We start from the raw sequence: 16,611 nt of genomic DNA on the forward strand, positions 1-16,611 counted from the left end.
AGGTATAGAGACATGATGCATCCATGACTCCTTTCCTAATTTTGAACCATACAGTGTTTACTTGTTTTGTTCTGATGACTACCTCCTGGTCCAAGTATAGGTTTCACACAATCAAGTGTTCTGGGATTCCTATTCTTCTCCACTTTAGCCACAGTTTGTTGTGATCTACACAGTCAAATGTTTTTGTACAGTCAATGAAACACAGACATTCCTCTGGTACTCTTTGCTTTCAGCCAAGATCCATCTGACATTGGTGATGTCTCTAGTGCCACGACCTCTTCTAAGCATAACTTATATTTCTGATAGTTCTCTGTGAATGTACTCTTTCAGTCACTTTTGGATCATTTTCAACAGGATTTGGTTGTGTGTGAAATCAGTGATATGGTTTGATAATTTTCACACCCTGTCAGATCACCTTTTTTGAGGATAGAAATAAATATGGATCTTTTCCAATAAGTTGGCCAGGGAGTTATTCTCTAATTTTCTTGGTGAATGTATCTAGGGCAGCATCTATTTGTTAAAATACATAAAAATAAAAATTAAATATGTTAAATATGAAAAATTGGTATGCCATCAATTCCTGGGGTCTTGTTTTTGTCAATTTCTTCAGAACAGCTTGAAATTCATCACCATTGCCCCTTGATCATATGTGTTTTATTAAATTCTTCTGCGTCAGCCATTTTTTTTGTACCATTACTCTGTATCAGTGCTCAGGCCTTTCGTTCATAGGGTGCTATGAGTCATCTACAACTCAATGGCACATAACAACAACAACAACAATTACTTTGTATATCTCTTCCATATTTTTAATGCTTTCTGAGTCAATTAAATTCTTCCGATTATTTGGGAGGCTAGACTTTATGAGAAGGAATGTGCCATCAGGATTGGAGGAAGATTCATCAACAATCTGAATTATGAAGGTGACACAACTTTGCTTGCTAAAATTGATGAGGACCAGCCTGAGGCATTCGCTGCAGAAGGTCAAGGACTATAGTCTTCAATATGCATTGAAGCTTAACATAGAAAAGACGAAAATTCTCATCACTGAGCCAACTGGCAGCACCATGATGAATGGAAAAGAGATTGAGGTTGTTAATAATTCCAGCTTGCTTGGCTCCACAAGCAACACTCTTGGCACTAGCAGTCAGGAAATCAAAAGATTAATTGCATTGGGGAAGTCTGCTTTCAAGGATGTCCTTAAAGTGCTAAAGAGCATTGATGTCAGTTTAGAAACGAAAGTGTGCCTAATCTAGGCCATAGTCTTCACAGTTACTTGTTCTTGAACACACCATGGACTGCCAGTAAAACAAATAGGTCTTTCTTGGAGAGGGTGAAACCAAGTTTCTCCTTGGAGGCAAGGATTTTAAAGCTCCATCTCATATATTTTGGGTATGTGACCAGGAGGGACCAGAGAAGGGCATCATGCTTTGAAGGGTGGAGGGACAGTGCAGGAGAGGAAGACCCTGGATGAGATGGAGTGGTATGGTAACTGGGACTATGGGTTTAGGTGTGTCAGAGTTAGACTGGCTCAGGCTAGGGCAGAGTCTCAAGCTGTTGGACATAGAGTCATTAAGAGTCACAGCTGACTCAATGGTACATAACAACAACAATGATGATACTAGTTAATCATGCTAAAATGTTCTGAACCTAGCATGAACATCCTGATTTTTCCCTAAGCAAAACTTTTCCTTAAGGAAAAAAAAAAAAAGACACCAGAGCTTTCTGCTTTTGAGATGGCCTTTCTGGCTATCTCCATTCTGCAAAGCTTTTCAAAGAAACTAGATTAAATTTGAAAAGTGTTTTGGCATTTACTAAATATAAATTCAATAAATAGCACTGCTTATACTTTTATAACTCATAATACTCCTTTCTAAACAACTGAGTTTGTAGTAGTTTATTAGGCAGCATATATTGATAAGCCAAATCCAACACACTACTTTACAACAAATTTCCAATCATGGTGACCCTCCATTGAGTTTCTGAGACTGCATATCTTAATGGGATGAGGTTGTCCATCTACTCCCCATAAAACTGCCAGTGGATTTAAACTTCCAAAGATAACATATTTTCTTTTACAATTAATTGAACAGACTTTTAATTATAACCAGGCCAATTTAGCATTTGAAGCATATACTGAAGAAGATCAAAGACTATACAGTCTTCACTATAGGTTACATAACAGCATCAAGAAAACAGAAATCCTCACCACTGAGTCAATGACATTGTCACTGCCACGACAGCTGGAGAAAAGACTGAAGTTGTCAGTGATTTCATTTTACTGGGATCCACAATCAAGATTTTCCAAACAGTCAAGAAGACAAAGACCTGTTACTGTCAAGGATTTATCCAAAGAGCTAAAGAGTTAGGATATTGGTTTTAAGACCAAAGTATTGCTCTTACCTTGTCAGATTCTCATTGTTCTTCCACAACACTTTCACAGTGATGACAATAAATATAACAACATTGCTTATAAGAATGATGGTAACAGGAATGTAGAATGACCACAACATTGTACTTTTAATGAAATTAGGGCCTTCTTGAAACCCCAGCCAGCAGCTACGGGGAAAAAAATATTTTAGGAGATCATGAAAGGCACACATACACACACGCGCACACACACACACAAACACACATATACATACACTGGTGCTCTATGCCATGAACATTATTGATATTCAAAGTAGATTTTCACTTGTATTTGATTGCATTAGAGATGAGTTTCAAGAGTTCAACATACTATAAAAGAGAAATGGGATGGCTTTGTAATATTTCCCCAACAGTCAGAATGGAATAGTGGAAAAGATGTGAACTTTGGAATAATTTACATTCTGAATTTAAGTTATTACTCCTTGTTATGTATTAGGTATCTGATTTTAGACAAGCTATGGTTTTTATTTCATTTTTGAATATGTAATCCAAAGTTTAGGTAAAGACATCCTCATGTGCCCATCTCCACACACTCAATTTCTATTCTCAGCAGTAAATCATGTTTCTTCTGTATTCTTTTAGACACAAGCTATGCTTATGACAACTAATGACATTTCCTCCCTGATACTTAAGTAGATGATAATGTGTAGTACATACATCCGTACTTCACATAACAACATAGCTTGGTAGTCATTAAATCAATATAACAACATTGTTATGTCCACAACAGCCTTGTAACAAGAGTATTGTGTCAGCATTGTTTTTAAGATGTATATTATTGCATGGTTTTTATGTACAATAATTTATTTAAATAGTATTTTATTGTTGGATAATTTTTTAAAATTTGAGATTTAAATATTTAAAATGCATTTGAATTTTGATGGTGGTGGTGGTGATGGCATATCTTTCTCATCTGACAAGTGAGATTCTTAGTAACTACCTGGAATTGTTGAAAGAATGAATTTGTTCATCTTAAAAGTATTTATGAAGTCTATGTTACGTCCCAGTACTGTTTTAAACACCAAAGTATTCGCAGTGAACCAAATAACTGTAATCTCATCTTTCATGAATTTATACTGTAATAGAGAGAAGTGGATAGAACAAGCAAATAAATTCAATGTCAGATGGTGGCAAGTGCTGTGGAGAGAAAAAAAAAAAAGAAAAAGCATGTAGGAAGGGTAGGAATGACAGTGTGGTAAGGAAACAAAATTCTCAACCTGGACCAATAAACAACGTCATGATAGATGGAGAAAAGCTCGTAGTTGTCAGTTTCATGGTACTTGAGTCCACAAACAACACATGTAGTAATAGCATTCGAGAAATCAAAAGACGTGTTGCATTGGGGAAATTTACTGCCAGGGACCTCTCCAAAGTGCTAAAAGAGCAAAGACACCACTTTAAAGATTAAGGTGCATTTGAACCAGGTCATGGTTTTACCAATACTTCTCATGCATCTAAAAGTTGGACAATGAATAAGGATGACAGAAGAAGAATCAATGTCTTTGAATTGTGGTGTTGGCAAGGAATATCAAATATCCCATGGACTGAAAAAGGAACAAACCAATAAATCTGTCTTGGAAGTCATGCAATCAGGATGATTCTTAGAGACAAGGATGGTGAAACTTCATCTCACACACTGGAGCATGTTGTTAGAAGGGGCCAGTCTTTGGAGAAGAACGTCATGCTGGGAAAGATGGAAGAAAACCATCAACAAGATGGATTGACATAGTGTTTGTAACAATGGACTGGAGGATGGTGCAGAATAGGGCAAGGTTCAGATCTGCTCTTCCTAGGGTCACTATGAGTTGTAGTTGACCAGATGATACCTAAGAACAACAAACATATATACAAGGTGTGCGTGTCTCATTTAAAATAGGAAAGGCTTCACAGCAAAAGGGTGATATTTGAGCAAAGACTTGGAGTTAGAGAAGAGGAAAGGCATTTCAGACAGAGGGAACAACCGTGCAAAGACTTTGAGGTGGGTGTTTAATAGGAAAGAGACCAGAATAACTGGAACAGGGTAAGTGGAGAGAGTACAAAGATACATATTACGTATGGAACCTGTAGAAACTATTTGTGCTCTCCACAAAATAGAAAATGTGACATGATCTGCCTGAGTTTTAAAATGTTTGGTCTAGGTGCCATGATGAGGGAGCTCTGATTGCCTAGTGATAAGGTGCCCTGCAATCCCAAGGGCACATGGTTCAAATCCACCAGCTGCTCCTCAGGAGATGGATGGTCAGAGAATCTCCTCCTGTGTGATTGACTGCCTCTGAAAACCCACTAGGGGGTCAGCTATGGGTCAATTATGAGCCACTCACGATAACGAGAACAACAAGGTTCCATAATGAGAGATGGGGAACTATAGAAGTAAAATCTAGATAGAAGTCCATTACAATGATGTAGGTGCCTTGGACCTAGAGGGGAGATGTTAATTCATGGTGCAGTCAGTAGAGAGTTGTGCTGTTAAGGGGGATTTAACCTCTCTGACAGTTTAAATCCATAGAAGAAATATAGCCAATCTCCTCCAGTGCAATCTACAAAAACCCACTGGAGGGTCCTGTGAGTCAATTTTGACTTGATGGCAATGAACTTGAGGGGTTTTTGTTGTTGTTGTTGTTGTTTTGTTTTAATTTTAGATGTATTTAAAAGTAATATGTTGTTTGTTCTTGTTATTAGGTGACATCCAGTTGAGTACAATTCATAGCAACCCTTTGAACAAAAGTTCTGAACACTGTTCTATCCTGCACCATCTTCACACTTCCAGACACATAAGAGCCCATTGCAGTAGTCACCATATTAATCCACCTGGTTGAGGGTCTTCCTCTCCCTTGCTGACCCTCCACCCTTCTAAACGTTATGTCTCTCCCCAAGGAATAGCACCTCCTAGCAACATGTCTAAAGTAAATGAGACAAAGCCTCATCATTGTTGCCTCCAAAGAGTACTCTGGCTACAGCAACTCCAAGACATATCTGTTCGTTCTCTTGGCCATCGGTGTTCTTCTCCAACACCACAGCTCAAAGGCATCAATTGTTTTCTGTCATCCTTATTCACTGTCCAAGATTTGGATGTATATAGATAGTATTCAGAAAGACTGAATCACAGGCACCTTAGTCCTCAAACTGATATCACTACTCCTCAATAATTTGGAAAGGTCCCTAACTGCCGATTTTTCCATTGCAATGTGTCTCCTTATTTCCTGACTGCTTGTACCAGGGTGTTAACTGTGAATGCAAGTAAGTGAAGTTTTTGACAGTTTCTGTCTCCTCCCCATCCATCATGACACTGCTCATTGGTCCGGTGGTAAGAATCTTGGTTTTCTTGATACTGAGGCACAATCCATACTGAAGGCTGCATTCCTTGATCTTCTACATAGAGGGATTTTCTTTCTTTGTTTTTTTAAATGTGTTGGATGTGGATGTAGGAGAATTAAGAGTGAAGTCATTGGCCTGAGTACCTTATGGATGAAATTATCATTGGCAAAGATGAGGAGCAGGTCTGGGAAAGATGACAAAGTGCTTGATTATAGAAATGTTAAGATCAAGATTTCAATTAGACAGTTAACAAAAGGACAGAAAAGGAAACCCTGGCACAATTTGATAGCTAATTAGTGCTTGCTTGCTTTCCTCTGTAGGTAAAACACCATTGCCATACATGCCAGAGGATTTACAAATCTTTTTGCATCGGAATTTTCCTATAATTAAATATTCAGAAATCATATACCCAATTTCAAAGCACTAGGAGAAAGTTAGGTAGGTGTTGTCCTCTACAGTGAGTTAGTATGTGAAAAGGCATCCCTTGATCTTATTAAAGGTAATCTACTATTGTAGTCGATAACAGTCTGTACTGCTTACCAAAAGACTATGTGCCACCAGCAGTTTGAATCCACGAATAGCTCCACAGGAGATGGTCTATAATCCCGCCCCATTGAGATTTAAAGCTTCAGAAATGTCATGGAGGGTCACTGTGACTCACAATCAACTCAACAGTAGTGATTTTATTCACTTTACTATTCTATTAACACGTAGAATAGGCCCAACCTTAAGTAAAATTATGACAACAAAGTTTGCCGGTAGGACTTTTAACCTCCCTTCTTCTCATCTGTACCTGTTGGATGTAAGATCTGTAACTCTTCTATTGTTGCCCACCTCCAGGATCTAGAACTACTCTATACACAGGATCTGTAAATTTAATCCTACTGAGAAGTACTTGTAAAACTCTGAGAGCTACAAGTAGCTATCAGAATTTATAAATGAAAAAGGTAGAACTATTTCTTTTGAAGGCAGCTTTGAGAATTACAGTTTGAGAGGAGAGAAAAGATAGACAAAGAGCTTGACTAATCTTTGTGTGGTTCCATAAATTGTTTTTATATGCCCTTGCATGTCATAATCTTATAATTCCTATTAAATAACTGGAAGAGTATATGCAAATGATTTGCTTACAGTCCAGCAAAGGAATTAAGAGTTTGGTACTATGTTCTCTAAGGTGTACTGCTGAGAAGAATGGGAATCCCCTAACATTTGATTGTGCTTATGCAAAACTTATACTTGGACCAAGAGGCAGTCGTCAGAACAGAGCAAGGAGACACTACATGGCTCAAAATCAAGACGGGGGTACGCCAGGGATGTATTCTGTCTCCATACTTTTTCAATCAATATGCAGAATAGATCATCCGAGACGCTGGGCTGTACAAGAAGGAATGTGGCATCAGAATTGGTGGAAGAATCATCAACAACCTGCGCTATGCAGGTGACACAACCTTGCTTGCTGAAACTGAGGAGGACCTGAAGCGCTTGCTGCAGAAGGTCAAGGACTGCAGCCTTCAATACGGATTGAAGCTCAACATTAAGAAGACAAAGATTCTCACCACTGGGCCAATTGGCAGCATCAATATGGATGGAAGAGATTAAGATAGTTAACAGTTTTAGTTTACTTGGCTCCACAGTCAATATTCATGGTATCAGCAGCCAGGAAATCAAGATATGAATTGCATTGGGAAAGTCAGCTGTCAGGGACCTCTCCAAAGTACTGAAGAGCAACGACATCAGGCAAGAGACTAAGGTGCACCTGATCCAGACTATATATGTGTGTGCTATGCATCAGAGAGCTGGACAGTGACTAAGGATGATAGAGAATTGATGCCTTTGAGCTGTGGCCCTGGAGAAGAATAATGAATATACCATGGATTGCTAGGAGAACAAACAGATTTGTCCTGTAGAGGGTGAAGCTGGGCTGATCCTTGGAGTCAAGGATTCTGAAGCTTCATCTGACATGCTTTGGGCAAGTTGCAAGGAGGGTCTGGTCCTTGGAGAGGCACATCATCTTTGGGAGAGTGGAGGGACGGCGCAGGAGAGGAAGACCTTCAATGAGATGGTTGATTCAGTGATTGGGATGGTGGGAGTAGGTGTATTGGAGACAGTGAAGTTGGCACAGGATAGAGAAGGATTTAGGGCTCTTATACATAGCTCTGAGTCACAAGTGATTCAACAGCACATAACAACAACACTGTGTACTGCAAGCCTCTTGTTTAGAGTCAACAAGACCTATAGAAGGCCTTTGTATTTAAAGGTTGGTTTTGAAGGAACATTCTTCTAAGTTGTATAGCATTCTTTTGTCCGTTTGCTGCACTGAGGTAATCTGGGTTTGCTGTGACGCTGAACTTTGTGCCCTTCGGGGGGGGGGGCTCAAATGTCATAATGGCTGTCCATAGTGGACAGTGTTTGGTGGAACTCCCCATTTAAGACAGGATTGGAAACAGGAGTGGCATCCACTTCCTAAACCACATGCCTCTATAGAATATGAACTTGGAGAAAGGATGAAAAGGCTTCAGGTCTTTTGTTCATTGGAGTTTTGTTCACTATGAGTCATATTCAACTCTACAGCAATCAACAACCACAATAGCAACAAAGTGTATTGCACACTTTTGGGTATGAGATTGTGTAAATAAGTCTCATATGAAAAGATTCATATCAATAAATTTTATAATGAGGAAAAGTCAGGAACCTTAGTAAGGGGATTGGTCCGTTTTGTCTTCCTGCTAGGATTAAAACTAGCCATTCCAAAAGCAGATAAGGAAGCCCCTCTTTGAGAAAGAAGAACTCGGAGTGGACTGTGTCTTTTGGACAACACTGAGAAACTCCTAGAACTGGGAAACAGAAGAACTACACCACAGAAGATAACAAGAGATGGCAATCCAAGAGTAGCAAGAACAACAGTGGTGTGAAACAGCAGAGACCAGGAGATCAGTGTAAGATAGTTTTGTTGAAGTGTACTGACACAGTGTCAAGAGTTGTAACACTTGCCCAAGAAGACCCAGACAGCAGAGGGTGAGAAGTTGTTTCAATTAAGATCGATATCTCAAGTTGTAACTCATTTGAATTGTGCCTTTCTCTTCCCTAACAAATCTCCTACCTATGAATATAGTTTCTTAGCTCTGACTCTGAGTGGCAACCAATTCTCACACTCAGTTTAGAAATAGAGTGCTATGGAAGAAAGACTAATGTAACAATTGGTAAGAAGTTTAGCAAGAGTAATATAGCTGACCTCCAATTTATAAAGACTAAACCTTGGTCTGATGTTGATGATTATTCTCTTCCTCATGAAGTTGGAGGAGGTCAGATGCCCATTACAGTGTTACTACTCTTTATTTATGCAATACTAACTTTACTGGGTAAAGGCAAACTTAGTAATTATTAGGTAATTAGAATTACCTTAATCTCTAGCAGTTTAAAGTTGTTTAAACTTTAGACAAAACAATATCTGAGAATTACCATTGGCAGATCTCTTGATATATGCACATATGTATGTCTGTGTGGCTCTTTCCAATTTCTCTGTTGAACAAGTCAGATTTAGAGAAATAAATGCTAAGAGATGGAATGGTTTATACAATAAGATCAACCCTTCCAGGATGCAACGGGATTTCTGGAAATCAGATGGAAAAGTCACATGACCAGTGTTCGCCAAAGTGACTCAGCTTGTTCACCAATGAGCACTGGCTACAGTGCCAAGTTTGGGAGAGATATATAGATGTATCTTGTTGTTCTTGTTATTTGCCATCGAGTCAACTGCAAATCACAGCAACAACCCTTTTTACAACAGCCCTAAACCCTGCTCTATCCTGTGCCAATCTTGTTGTCTCTGATACACTTATCTCCATTACCTGAGTCACTGAATCAATCCATCTCATCGAGGGTCTTTCACTCCTGCGCTGTCCCTCCACCCTCCCAAGCATGACATCCCTACCCAAGGACCTGTCCCTCCTTGCAACATGCCCAAAGAATGACAGACAAAGCTTCAAAATCCTTGCCTCCAAGGAGTAGACTGCTCTTACCCTCTCCAGGATGAACTTGTTTGTTCTGCTAGCAGCTTGTGGTATATTCAGTACCCTTCTCTAGTACTGGATCTTAGATGAAGTATTTAACTCCTTAGTGAGCTTTTACATGGAGTGTGGGAAATGATTGATTTAACATATACAGGATACATTTGAAAAATTTCTCTTCGTATAACTCCCTATGGTTGCCTCAATCTTTCAGGAAAGACTGGAGGCTTGTATATGATTGTGGTACAGAGAAACAAGGAGTGGAGCACTAAAGGACAGTACAACCTGCCTGCGTGTACTCCTTCATTGAGCCCATGTAGAGACAGCAATACATCAGGAGGATTGGGTCAGGATTCAGGCACAACCTCTCTGAGCTGGGAGCAGTGGGAGAGAACATGGGCTATTGAGGAGCAACTGCTGAGAGGAACATTCATGACAAGCACAAGTAATCCTCTGCTTTCTCAATATATCCTAGAGAAATATGACCCCTGATGTGTTTGTACAGGATGGACAGGAAGTAGAGAAAATAGAAGGTGGAAGATGGGGGAGGGGCACTAGGGATTGGAAGAAGGGAGTGATGGGGATAGACAATGAAGGTAGAAAACGGAGAAGAAAAGAGTAGGAAGAATGGGAACACTGCTCAAGATAGATTTGATACTCCATCTTACACATCCATTCCTTTTTCCAAACTTGTTCTTACTACCGGTCACCTAATATCTTCTCTCTGCTAGAAAAGAACATTATGTTTGGCAAAGTAGAGGTTCAGGAAAACGGAATAAAACCTTCAATAAGATGGATTGATCCAGTAGTCACAACAAGGAATTTGAGAACTCGCCGGTGATTATGAAGATGGCACAGGGCCCAGAAACATGAAGAATCTTGTTATGATAAAGGTTGTAATTAAACGGTTGAAAGTTCAAAGCCACTAGCTATTACTGGAAAATGTCATCTTACAAAGTTTTGTAGCTTTAGAAATCATATGAAATATCACTAAGCATCAAAATCAACTAGAAGCCAGTGGATTTGGGATGAGTTTTTATTTTTGTTTGTTGAGTATTTTTTAGTGTGTGTGTGTGTGTGTGTGTGTGTGTGTGTGTGTGTATTAGCCACGAGTCAGAAGTGACCCAAAATGTCCTTCCCAGCATCTAATATCATAACCATAAAACACTTCTATCCATTATATATAGCTTAATGTGGATAAATTTAAGTAGCTGGATCTAATCTGGTACCTTTTCTATGGCTGGTTTTGTGTGCAGTCAAGTCACAACCATCTCATAGCTGAGCCTCCAGCAGGTTTTCAGAGCCAGTAAATTACATTAGAAGGAGATGGCATATTGTTCTCCCAAGGAGCAGCTGGTGGATTTGAACTGCATGCCTTTGGTATGCCAGTGCAGTCCCTTACCAATAGGGCACCAAAGGCCCTTTTTAGGGTAGGGGGCAAAAATGGCACAGATAATAATTTGGCCCCTTTTCTCAACCTGAGAAATTAAATATTTAGAATCACATTTAAAATTTCTTAGCCGTAACCTAATAGGAAAAAAAAGCAGTCCTTGGAATTAACTGGCTCCTGAAATCAAGCCAAGCAGTCATTCCATTATTTTTCAATATAGTCAGCCTCAGGATATAGATAAGTTCCCTACTAATACCACAGCCTTCTCATATGTGTTCTTGCTTATTTATAAGAGTTTTTTTTTTTTAATTCATTGGTTTGGGATTTCAGGTATCATCTGGGGTTAAGAATGGCAGAAACATCTAAGAAATGAGGACAGAGTTCAAGGACAATTGCCACTTGGTAGCAATTTCTGTCCTAGAACTATACACAATGTTGAGCTACAGTTCAGCTCAGATTTGTTCACTGTCTTCCAACATATAAAGCAAACAGAATATAGTCAGTTGCTTTTGTTATTATAGAAGAAGTAATAATCATTCATATGAGAGTCACAGGAAGAATTAACATGTCATCGATTATCTTAAAATAGTCATTATAGCCATATAAACAAACAACTGGTTCATACAAATGAGCCACATAGGGAGTGCTCTCTAACTTGTAAAATATTTCATGCTTATTTGACCTCTTGCAGTAAGACAAGAGCAGGTGTTACCATAATTATTATCCTGAAAGATAAGATGAGAAGATGAAGAGAAACTGTTACTAAGGGTCATGCTTACTGTGGTATTTGACTTCCAGGCTTAATACGAGAAGACAAAAGACTGCCATAGATTGCCAAAAGAACAAACAGATCTTTTCTGAAGAAGGTGAAGCACAATCTTGGGGCATGATGCCAGGAAGGACCAGTCCTTGGAGAAGAACATCATGCTTGCAAGGGTGGAGGAAGGAAGTGCGCAAAAGAGAAAGACCCCAGATGAGATGGGTTGACACAGTAACAGAAAATGGGGCGAGGCGTGTTGGAAAGTGATACTGGCTCAGGACTGGGCAGGATTCAGTGCTATTGTACATAGGGTCACTGAGTTGTAGGCAACTCGATGGTACAGAACAACAAAAACAAACAACAACAATTATTTTCTAAAAGTGTTTCTACAATAATTCTTTTCTAAAAGGGTTTATTATAGGAAATGTCCACGCTAACACATTTAAAATATAATGTGTGGAGGGAAATGAGAATCCCAGGGAGAAAGTAGAAAGAGTGCCATTACAATGTGGGGACTCTAATTAATGCCATAACACAAAATATCCATGAAAAAATGTGACCATTATAAAATTAGATAGAAAGATAGACAGGCAGACAGAGACACTTGGTTTTAACATCACTTAAGAGTTACACTCTTGTATCAAGAAATGGACATTTTAAAATACATAAACTCACATTTCTTCTTGCCGGTAGGAAAGCTCCCAATTTGAATGTGAATTCTGAGAATAAACAATTCCCACTGTCATTCCAACCACCATAGCTGGGACTCCTATGTAATAAGGACAAACAAGGAGTTAATAATTTATTCAACACTGGGGATTAATTATAAAAGACCATCAATGAATTATACATCAAAACTATTTTCAGGATATATCACCTTGTCTCCCATGAACAAGCCAGAGATATTTACATGAACAATGAACGTAATTTTCCTCTAAGTGCTCTTTTCATTTTCAGTGTTGGCTCTTATATACTAATCATAGACCACTTCTGATTTCTTGGTAAATCTTATCACAGTTTTTATCCTCAAATGGTCTAGATCCTTTTTCATGCAAATAACTTTAAATTTATCACTAAAATAGCTTCAATTGCTGGAACCAGGTAAGATTTTGAGATCATTTTTTCTTTAAGGCACACTCTGAATGGTGTCTTGAAATATCTCTTTCAAGATAGCTAAGAATCTAATTATACTGGTGCCACAGATCTCAAACCAAATTAGTAAAATACATACTAAAGGAAATTATCAAGCTTAATATACCACATACATGGCATCAATGCCAAAATCATCCCTATCTGTCTCCCTCATGGGAGTACAAATCACTTGAGGGTAGGCACTTTGCGTGATCCACGTAATTTCAATTCCTCTGCCTTCCCTATGTTAGGCCTCCAAGAGGAGCCTGTTAAAATTATCCTGACAAAACAAAAATCTCAAGTAAGTGAAGAAGTAAATATTTACCCCATCCAATTAAAGAGATGAATAAAATGAAATGTCGAGGGAGAGGCTTCATGGTCCAAATCAGAAGGAAGTAGAGTTGGGCAGAACTGAGTCCAGACCAGGTAAATGTTGCTAGCAGGAAATAGTGCAGTAAAGCAGCAACTGCAGTGCAAGTAGGATTTGAGGTGCTAATGATTCCTTGAGTGGGTATTGCATTGTCATTAGGATCAGTGTTGGTGGTGGTTTTATCACTCAAAGTATTATTGGAATTTTCAATTCCGAAAACAAAGAGGAGGTTGAAAATCAGCATTGATGTGCACAGACTGACCAGCACCCAGGTTACTGAAGTTTTTCTGACTTTCCTGAAAACAGATAGTTAAAACAAATGAAATAGCAAGATAACAAAGAAATACTTAACTATCTATCCAATGCTAGTCTGCTGGTAGCCCAGTGTGAAAACTGGTAACTCCAGCTTTCTCATGATACATATTTTAAAAACCCCAAAAACCAAAAGCCAGCATTTTTTCACCTTTTACTTCATTTCTATAAAAAATTGACTTAGAGGAAACAAGTAGATTCACAAAGTCTACAAATCGTACTCTGATAAAAGGTGGTGTAGGTTCCACCGAGTCAAGTACAAATTATAGAGACTCTATGAATAACATATCTGAACCTTGCCCTATCTGGCTCCATCCTAATGATCTCTGTCAGGCTCAAGTCCATTGTGGTAGTCACTGTGTCAATCCATTTTCTTGAGGATCTTCAAAGGGAAAGTAGAGGGTAAGCAAAAAAGAAAAAATCTTTCATGAATAGCCAATCTCCAAAGACAGCCCCAAAATACTGACTTGGACACTTCAAAACCATCAAGACTGTATAAGACCATTGCTTTACAAATGAGAGAAAGGTTTGAGTACAAAGAGAATCATTCTAGCACGGTTACCAGTGAGGAGAAGTGGGGAAGTAGAAAAGTAATTGACAATGAACACTTAACTAATATGGGTGAAGAGAAAGTGTGGGATGAATGAATGATCAGCATTGTGCATATTGGAATTGATGTTATAGAACACAATGGGCATGCATGACGGAAAAAACAATATGCTTTGCAAATTCTCACTCAAATCACAGCAAAAAAAGGAGTGGGGAAATCAATGCTATGAAAGGACAAAGTAAAAAACCAAAGGAGATGGGGAAATTCTCTTAGACTCAATGAGATATTTCCAGCTTTCCAGGAACGAGAGTGAGACTACAGGGACAGAATTCATAAATTTTAAAAATCAAAGCCTGAATCCTGACCCAAGCATAAAGGACATTTTGGAATAAATAGAAAAATCTGAATACAGAATAATGTATTAAATTTCCTAAGAAGTGATAATTATATTGTGCCATCTGGGAGAATGACCTTGTTCTTGGGAGATACATGCTTGGAAACATTCATAATGCAAGATGTTTGTAAAATCCTTTCCAAATTTCAGGGGCAGGGGGAGTAGATAAAGCAGACATACAAAAATAATGATAGTCAGTGACTCTAGGGGGAAGGTATCCTAATGTTCATCCTTATGAAAGAAGTGTACTCTTTTTTTCAATTTTTCTGTAGGTCTTTATTTTTTTAAATAAAACTTTGTGAAAAGGAAAAGTAGCAATATTTCTCCGAAGTCTGTCTTCACTCATTCACTCACTCACTCACTCACTCACTTCAGTAGAGTAAGAAATGGCTCCTGGGTGACCCTTCTGTGAGCTTGCAGAGTATGGTTAGCACAGGAATCCAGAATTAAGGTTGCATAGAGAAGTGTAGAAGTGTACTCGGGGTGGGGGGTGGGGGGAAGGGACGTGGGAATTGTATACTAATGAAGGTATTTTTTTTCTTTTTTTTTTCTCTCTTGGGAGGGGGAAGCGAGCTGGTGGGGAGGGGTGGGAAGGGAGAAAATTGAGGCAATGAATGAATGGAAATCCAAAACCTCTGTAAAAATAAAAAGTTATTTAAAAAAAAGCATAGGAGATTGCCTATCTTTCTCCTAAGGAGTGACTGATATATTTGAACCTCCAGAAAGGGGGCACTTTTGGGTCAGCAGCACAGTTCCTTATGGACTACATACCCTAGGGACTCAGATCTCTACTTTTGAGGAAATAATGGAAAAGAGGATGATTCTGAAGGAAATATGTGTTCTTGAGGCATTTGGAGTTGGGTGGCAGGACGAGGTAGAAATACATGATAACCTATTGTCTGCACAGATATTCCTTTACTATGGGCCAGATATTGTATTCTACACTGTGGATACAGTGATCAAAACAAAACAAGAGGGAAAACCAAAAAAAATTAGGTGGAGGCTTTGTCCTCACGAATCTACATGCAGATGAGAAAACAAGCAGTAAACAACTAAACTAATAAACAGGAGTTTAAGCAATCATAGTTGTCTAAAAATGTAGCCTATGGTAAAAAAATAAGTGAGATACAAGCATAAGTGGATCTTCAGTCCATTTCATCATAACTTTGTCTACTAAAAAAATTATTTTCTTTTCCAAAAGTCCTCTTTAGCAGCTTCCTGTTATGGCCTGGCTAACTTCTAAAGCAAGATTAGCACTGTACCATAAGACCAGCAAGACTAACTCCATCTTGGCTATAGTATCTGCTTGGCAATAAACAACTCAAGGAAGTAGGATGTTAAAAAACAAGAATGACCAAATGTTTTAAACCTTAAAGAATACTGTGTCCTTATCAACCAAACCATTTGTTCCTTAAAGCACACAATAAGGTATTCTGGAAAACATCTTTGTATTGTGCTGAGGTTTGTAAAAATTAATGTTTGACCAGTCAACATCTTGGGACTGTATGGGATAATGCGATTGTTATAGAAGAGGTACTGTTAAAATCTATATAGGCTTTGTCTAAAACATAAAATTTTGCTATTCACGATCTGCGATAGCCTTTCTGTATCTTCATTTAATCCTCATCCCTTCTTTCGGTGGAATTGTTCGATATAACGAGGCAGGACCCCGTTAACTTCTGTTTTCTTTTAGGAACAGAAATTGGCAGACATGGTTCTATTCAACATTAACAATTATGATACTTTAAGGAAGTTCTGGTGGCCTAGTGGCAAGAAGCTGCTCTGCAATCCCAAAGACATGCAGTTCAAATCCACCAGATGCTCTACTGTGTTGTTGTTGTTGTTATGTGCCGTCGAGTCGCCTGCGACTCATAGTGACCCTATGTACAACAGCCCTAAACTCCACTCTGTCCTGTGCCAATCGCACTGTTTCTGACACTCCCAACCCAATTATCCCA

At 38.7% G+C, this 16,611-nt stretch overlaps 1 protein-coding gene across 1 annotated transcript in view; it reads right to left on the reverse strand.

The window, feature by feature from the left end:
* The window catches only part of GPR128 (G protein-coupled receptor 128), a 120,946-nt gene that overhangs the window by 20,284 nt on the left and 84,051 nt on the right, over positions 1-16,611 (reverse strand). Inside the window, exons 12-14 of the mRNA XM_006890040.1 lie at positions 13,353-13,693; positions 12,572-12,665; positions 2,401-2,556 (exon numbers count right to left, since the gene is read on the reverse strand). Coding sequence (XP_006890102.1) covers positions 2,401-2,556; positions 12,572-12,665; positions 13,353-13,693 — 591 coding nt within the window. The remainder of the gene's footprint in view (positions 1-2,400; positions 2,557-12,571; positions 12,666-13,352; positions 13,694-16,611) is intronic.

The sequence above is a fragment of the Elephantulus edwardii genome, unplaced genomic scaffold (genome assembly GCF_000299155.1).
Source record: "Elephantulus edwardii isolate Elephantulus edwardi_28Jun2011 unplaced genomic scaffold, EleEdw1.0 scaffold00085, whole genome shotgun sequence".
NCBI lineage: Eukaryota > Metazoa > Chordata > Mammalia > Macroscelidea > Macroscelididae > Elephantulus > Elephantulus edwardii.